General features: G+C 54.9%; 1 protein-coding gene across 1 annotated transcript; it reads right to left on the bottom strand.

Moving 5' to 3' along the window:
• Nucleotides 1–4,182: 4,182 nt before the first annotated feature.
• Nucleotides 4,183–5,918, bottom strand: FZD2 (frizzled class receptor 2). The gene has a single exon (XM_063081322.1). It carries the CDS (start codon nt 5,878–5,880, stop codon nt 4,183–4,185), a length of 1,698 nt encoding a protein of 565 aa, XP_062937392.1. The 5' UTR covers nt 5,881–5,918.
• Nucleotides 5,919–7,538: the final 1,620 nt, after the last annotated feature.

Genomic DNA, 7,538 nt, shown 5'->3' with positions numbered 1-7,538 from the left:
GCTGCCCCTTGGAGAAAGGGAGATAGCTAGTAATCAGGACTAGAAAATGTCTAGACCAGGGATTGGAAAAGTAGTTTTGGGACAGGAAGAGGTTGGGGCGAAAAGGCACAGAGTTCCAGAAACCTCCTAAAGTTACATGCAAAATTACATGTGGGTTGGGCTATTTTTTTTTCCAGATGGAGGTCCAAAGATTTTTCAAAGTCTCAGAAGGTCAGTGGCCCCCAGAAGTTTACGATCTATTTAGAGGTGAGGAGAGTGAGTCTAGAGAAGGAAGGGACCCTGCTACAGTAAGCAGCAAGACTGCAGAAGGGACCACTTCCCTCAGGAAGTGGCAGGGATCCCTGACATGTACCCCATGGCACCCAGGACAGCATCTCCCCACTTCCAGAATACAGCCCAGATCAGGGGCCTCAACACCCTCTTGGAGAGTTTTTTGAAATAATCCAGAAGTCAGCAACTCCAGGTCCCACTGAGCCAAACCCAATCCTCACTCTTTGAGGATGTTCACAAAAATTTTGTCTTGGAAAACTTTAGTGGCCTTTTCTGGGACTGGTCTTTAAAAATCCTCTTAAAAGGGGCCGGCCCGTAGCTCGCTTGGGAGAGTGTGGTGCTGATAACACCAAGGCCTCAGGTTCGGATCCCTATATAGGGATGGCCGGTTAGCTCATTTGGGAGAGCGTGGTGCTGACAACACCAAGTCAAGGGTTAAGATCCCCTTATCAGTCATCTTTTAAAAAAAAAAAAATCTTCTTAGAGGACAAAGAGTTTATAACTAATGAAAAAAAATCAGGAGGGAAGTCTGCAGTGGGGGGAGGAAAAGCTGAAGTCTGATCAATAAGAGGGGAAGGGGCCTAAAGGAGAAACGCCTGGAACCTAGAGAACCCACAGCCATGCTTCTCTGTGGGATGGGGGTGAGGGCCTGAGACCTGCCCAGGCCCAGGGGCCTCAGGTGAGGGGATTTCCTTCTTGGTCCTGACCCTCCGCTAAACACACAGCCTCCCTCTTCCAGAGGGAGGGACCAGCCCACTTAACAGCACAGAAATGGCTTCCTGCCTATAGGATGACCTAGAAATCTGCAAAAGCAGACCTCCTAGCCCGTGTTTTTAACTGGGTTTTCAGAACAAGGAAGTAGAGACCCCCCCACTCTCCTGGAGTGACAGCAAGCTAGGTGGCTCACCTTTGGGTCTCCCTCCAGGGCCCTTTCTCCCCACTAGCCTGAATTCCTCACACTGTGGTCTAAAGCTTAAAGCCTCCCCTCCTCTAATAATTTCATTAAAGAAGTGGGAGTGGTGGGGAAGGGTCCCCGACTACTTGCGGTAAGACAATTCGGCCCTTGGCTATTACCGCCTTGGAGAAGGGGAGGGCACCTATAAGATCTATTCTTTCCGGAAGAGGCAATTATTTTATAATCTATCTTCCTCCCCAGTCATAAAACCCATTTTGGCAGTTTTTTCAGGCCCTCTTCCCCTATGCTGGCAAGAGACTTTGAGGTGGGGGGAGGGGGCTAGGAAGAAAGAAGAATAATCTTTACCAAAATTCCCACACCCACTCAGGGAAGGCGAAGGTAATTGTTGCTAGTCTACCAGTGTGAAGGCCCAGGGATAAAAGTACCCAAAGCACACAGAGCTGAGATCCTAGGGGGCTTAGAGGTGGGGGAGGCTCTCCCTAAACCTTCAGCAGAGACCACCAGTCCACTGGGCTCAGTCCCAGTAACTGGAAAATCCCATCGGATTCAAGGATTTTGCCATTATAACCAGGAGAGGCACTGACAATTTGTTTGCAATTTAACTCTTTCCTGCAGCCCTTGTGGGGTTCCTTTAGAATCTTGCAACAAATGGAGCTACCCAGCAGTGACACCTCCTCGTGCCTGCTTCTTTGATAGTTGAGGGAACCTCGGGTCAAGACTTCACTCATCATCATTTGATAAAAAGCTAGTTTTAACTAGCCACCGGCACAAATGATCTGGGGGGAGATTATATATTTGGGGAGGAGGGTTCTGCTGAAATCCCCAGGCTTCATACAATGCCAGACAAAGCCCCACATATGACTTCAATTACCACCAAACATTTGCAGTTCCCCTCCCCCAACATAAACTAACACACACAAACACTTCGAAGTAGGAGATCTAACTTTCTCCCTTGTCCCAAAGACACCAACAAAGGATGGTAAGGTACCATTTTCCCCATAGCCATATAGCTGAAAAAGCAAGGTCTGGGGCTGGGAGGCCTCTTCTCCACCGCACCCCCAACCGAGTAGGTAAGGGGGAGAAGGAAGGAGGAGGTGTGGGTTGGTCAAACTAATAAAATGTTACAACCCTGTTAAATACAATTAAAGGGCTAGATCTCTCAAAGATAATTAAATGCACTTTATTATTATGATTATTAGCTTTTAATTTGAACTATTAGCAAGAAACAGGAGATGGTGAAAATTGAGTTATGTGGCATACTTGTCTTTAAGTCAGTCCTTTGGAATTAAAATTCTAAAATATTCCAAATAGTTGAGGGAAATGGTGTGTGCTGGAAAGTGGAATTCTCATACCAGCAAAGGTACTTTATACATTACTTCTGAGGCAGCTAACTTAAGAAAAGTTTTGATTTTTATTTGTCTGGGGTAGAGGGAAGATAAGAAACATCTGTTATAAACATCCTATCAATCTTCTGATATAGAATGTCATGTAAACACTCCACCCCCGCCCCCCAGCCCCCAGCCCCAAAGAGCTTGCCCAACGCCTTCTTCTAAGTCAAAGATACCCACCTTCCCCCCACCCTGAAGTTTTTTTTTTAAGTCTTTTTCAAAGGAAAACTAAAAATCCCACCAGCCCATCCATCCCCTCCCTCCAACCTAACCCATTTTTATTGCTTTTTGAAAAAAATAAACCCCCAACAACAAGAACCCACACATAACACACAATCAACTGCTAACCTGAATGCCAGACATTTTCAGTTGGGGGACAGCAGACTTTAGAAAAAGGGGAGAGATGCGAGGAGATCTTAAATCCCCAAATTTGCAAACAAATGCTCAAAGACTAAGGCTCTCCCTGCAAATGCTGGCGGACAGGATCAGTACTCCAGGTGGTGTGTGTGGTGGGGGTTGTTTCAAAAGACACTTCACAAAGCATTTTCTGCCCACTCTAAGCGCTTGGGGCAGCGAGTTGAAAAGAAGAAAAGTCAAAGAGGAGAAAGATCTTCCTGCCTGCAGGGGAGTGGGCCTGAGGGTGGAGGCCATTCCTCGCCCGATCTCCGCCCTCTCCCCACCACCACCCCGGCTTTTTTTGTTTTTTCTTCCACGTCTTCATCTCTGTTGGGAGGTTTCCAAAGATGGAGTGAAGGAGACAGAACAAGTGAAGAGGGAGAAAAAGGAGGAAAGAGAAATAAAACAAAACGAATCCAAGTCTTGTTCAAAAACATCCAATAGCTCCCACAGGCCCAGCGTCAGTGAGGAGGCTCGTAAATTTGGCTCTTACAGAAGTTGAGTGGGACAAACTCCAGCTCGTCGCAGCCAACAGAAGCAGCGCGCAGGCCGGCGCCTCTCCTAGCAGGCCCAGCCCTGCCAGGTCACCAGAAAATTCCATCCAGAGCACAGGCGGTTTTCAAAGGGCACTTAAAAAGGAGAAACCCCCCAACTCCCCCACACCCCATTCTTCAGCCCGGGCGCCCTCACTGCCTTTATTATATTTTTTTTCCTTTTTTTCTTTTAAATAGAAAATATATAATTAAATTTACAAAGACTATTTACAGTTTTAATTACAAACCTGGTGGGGGTGTTGGGCAGAGTTCTCTTTAGAAAGCGATCTAAAAAAAAGATATGGTTTCCATTGCTCTTTATTTAAAAAAATAAAATAAGGAGTCTGCAGGCAGCGCGGGCGCAGGCGGGCGCGGCGCAGCTCCGGGTCCCGGCGACGCGGCGCAGCTCGGGGTCCCGGCGACGCGGCGCAGCTCCGGGCCTGGCCACGCGGCGCAGCTCGGGGTCCCGGCGACGCGGCGCAGCTCGGGGTCCCGGCGACGCGGCGCAGCTCGGGGTCCCGGCGACGCGGCGCAGCTCGGGGTCCCGGCGACGCGGCGCAGCTCGGGGTCCCGGCGACGCGGCGCAGCTCGGGGTCCCGGCGACGCGGCGCAGCTCGGGTCCCGGCCACGCGGCGCAGCTCGGGGTCCCGGCCACGCGGCGCAGCTCGGGGCGCGCCTTTCACACGGTGGTCTCTCCGTGCCGGCTGTGGGCGAGGCGCGTGTAGAACTTCCTCCACGAGTGCAGCGTCTTGCCCGACCAGATCCAGAAGCCCGACGTGATGCCCACGATGAGTGTCATGAGGTACTTGATCATGTAGACGGTGAAGTCGGGCGACATGCGCGGCGTGAAGTGCGCCGGGCACGGGATGGCCAGGCTCTTGCAGTGCTGGCTCACCCACGAGCGCTCCCAGTGCTCGCGGAAGGCCTGCTCGTAGAAGTAACAGGCGATGACGATGGTGGCCGGCACCGTGTAGAGCACGGAGAAGACGCCAATGCGCACCATGAGCCGCTCCAGCTTCTCCGTCTTGGTGCCGTCGTGCTTCATGATGGTGCGGATGCGGAAGAGCGACACGAACCCCGCCAGGAGGAAGGACGTGCCGATGAACAGGTACACAAAGAGCGGCGCCAGCACGAAGCCCCGCAGCGGGTCCAGGCTGTTGAGGCCCACGAAGCACACGCCGCTCAGCAGGTCGCCGTCGATCTGGCCCATGGCCAGAATAGTGATGGTCTTGACGGCCGGCACGGCCCAGGCGGCCAGGTGGAAGTACTGCGAGTTGGCCTCGATGGCCTCGTGGCCCCACTTCATGCCCGCTGCCAGGAACCAGGTGAGCGACAGGATGACCCACCAGATGGAGCTGGCCATGCTGAAGAAGTAAAGCATCATGAAAAGGATGGTGCAGCCCTCCTTCTTGGTGCCCTGTACCACCGTGCGGTACCCGTCTTCGGAGAAGCGCTCGTTGCACACCACGCGCTCCTGGAGCACGAAGCCCGCGATGTAGGCCACCGACACCATGGTGTAGCAGCCCGACAGAAAGATGATAGGCCGCTCTGGGTACCGGAAGCGCTGCATGTCCACCAAGTACGTGGTCACAGTGAAGAAGGTGGAGGCGCAGCACAGCACCGACCAGGTGAGGATCCAGAGGCGCGCGAAACGCGTCTCCTCCTGCGAGAAGAACATAGAGCCGTCGGGCCGCGCGGGTTCGCAGGGCGCTGCACAGTCGCGCTCTCCAAGAAACTTGTAGCTGAGATAGGACGGCACCTTGAGGACACGCGGGCAGTGGAACGGGTGCTCCAGCGTAGCGTAGCGCGGGGGCGCCCCGCCGCCGCCCGGGCCGCCCGGGGTGCCCCCAGCGCCCGGCTGCATTCCCGGCGGCGGCGCGGTGGTGAGCAGCGCGGGCGCTCCGTCCTCGGAGTGGTTCTGGCCCACGCAGATCTGCTCGGCGCCGTGGCGCGGGAAGTGCTCGCAGCGAAGGCGCTCGGGCCACTGGAAACCGAACTTGTTCATGAGCGCCTCGCAGCCCTGGCGCGCGCGCTCGCAGATGGAGCGGCACGGCGGGATGGCCTGCTCCAGCACCGTGCACACGGGTGCGTACATGGAGCACAGGAAGAAGCGCAGTTCGGGCGAGCACTGCACCTTCACCAGCGGATAGAACTGGTGCACCTCTAGGCCCGCGTCCTCCTGGTTCGTATGGCCCAGAAGATTGGGCATGATGGTCTGGTTGTAGGCGATGTCCGTGCACAGCGGGATGGAGATGGGCTGGCAGAAGCCGTGGTCCGGGATAGAGATGCCCTTCTCCCCGTGGAACTGGGCCGGCCCGGCGGCGGGCAGCAGTAGCAGCGGCAGCAGCAGGCGGGGCAGGGCGCTGCGGGGCCGCATGCTGGCCGCCGCCCCCCACCAGGCTCCTGGGCGCCCCCCCGCCCCCGCCCCCAACCCCGAGACGGCGAGGCTTCCCGCCGCCGCCCGGCTGCGGCCGCCGCCTCCCGCGCCTCTTAGCAAACTTTGCTCGCAGCCGCAGAGTTGGGGAGGCCGGGCGGGGGAGGGGGCGGCGCGCCTGCCGGCTGGCTCGCCAAGGTCCGACTGAGCCGCCCGAGACACCGCGCGCCGCTGCCCTCTCTCCTCCTCTTCCTCCTCCTCTCGCCTCTCAGCTGCCCCTTTCCCCTCCTTTCTCCAACCAGCGACTTCTTTGTGCCTCCTCCAGCCCTCACCTCGGCCTCTCCGATCCCAATTAGTCGGTTTCAAGGGGCCCCCGCTAGCGGCCCCGCCCTCTTCTCAGCCCCCCAAAAAGGGGATCCTTGAAACCGCCCCGTCGAGCTCTAAGGATCATCCCCAAATGTGCCCTCGGCCAATCAGATTTAAACCCGAGGACCAGCCCCGAGGGCTGGATTGGTCGACCACAACATAATGAGATCAGAAACCAGATGCCAACAAAACTTTCCCCCCCTCCTTTTGCTTTTTAAAGAGACAAGCTATTATTATATTAAGGGCTGTTTGCCCAGCCCGGGATTTCTCGGGAGTCGCCGCGGCGAGATCCGGAGACACACATTCCCCAGAGCTGCGGCGGGCCTAGGCTACTGTCCCCTGGATCACTCCTCTTCCGGGGGCCAAGGCGCCCTGCCGGGTAGGGGCTCTTTAAATTCTTGCCCCCGCCCTCGTTCTGAACCTCACCTATTCTAGTCCAGTTTTTCAAATCGTGTGAAAAAAACCCTTTAAAAATTAAAAAAGAAAAACAAGAGACTTTTTAAAAACGAACAGTTTACAAAGACTTTTCTCTCAACTCCTCGTGGATCCCAGGGAAAAGTTTCACTTCATCCTATCAGTAGACCCCTAGGAGTTTGCCTCGCCCCTCCCCCTACACACACCCTTAAATAACCCTCTGAAAAATGAGAGCCTGTCTCTTTAAGAAGCTCTTAAAGGGGCCTGGACTCCGGGGCGTAATTGCCCCGTAGCGAGCACAAAGGAGCCCATTATGGTTCTTTGTGTTCGGTGGCACCTCAAAGTGAGAAAACTCAGGAACTCAGAGGCCCGGATCTGGAGGGTTGGGGCGGGGGTGGAGGGGCGAGGTGAAGGAGAAAGGCCCGAAGCTGCGGCTTCTCCTTCCCCCGTCTTCCGAGGCAAATCTTAATTATGCAAAGTGAAGTTATTTGCCACAAGGAGGAGGTCTTAATCGAAAGTTAATGGTGGGGAGCGTGGGGGGTGACTAGCAGTTTGAGTGAAGAGACAACTCTCTTAGGCCTGACGAAAATTAGGGGGAATTTCCCTTCTCCGTCCCCACCTCTGCCTCCGCCCCCTAAAAGCTCCAAGATACCTTCTCCCGGGAGAGAAGGGAGTTTCACCCAGACCTTAAAGGATTCCGCGCCAGAGAGGAGCGGCGTGTTCAGCAGGGACGAGGCAGGGGGCTGTGGCGCATGATTTCTCCCTCCCCATCTCTCACCTGGCTGGGCACTGGGGGGTAACCAGCAGGGCTCCTACCAGTTGAGGAATGTTTTCTTTTCTTTTTTTTTTTCCCTTCTAGGATTTTAAGGGGGTCTGGGGAG

This window comes from Cynocephalus volans, chromosome 16, assembly GCF_027409185.1.
Source record: "Cynocephalus volans isolate mCynVol1 chromosome 16, mCynVol1.pri, whole genome shotgun sequence".
NCBI classification, from domain to species: domain Eukaryota; kingdom Metazoa; phylum Chordata; class Mammalia; order Dermoptera; family Cynocephalidae; genus Cynocephalus; species Cynocephalus volans.
Note: the sequence above shows the minus strand (reverse complement) of the source record. Positions and strands in the feature narration are given on the sequence as shown.

Excerpts from the sequence above, each read along its gene's own strand:
- FZD2 (XM_063081322.1), bottom strand. The coding sequence starts at position 5,880 with ATGCGGCCCCGCAGCGCCCTGCCCCGCCTGCTGCTGCCGCTGCTACTG.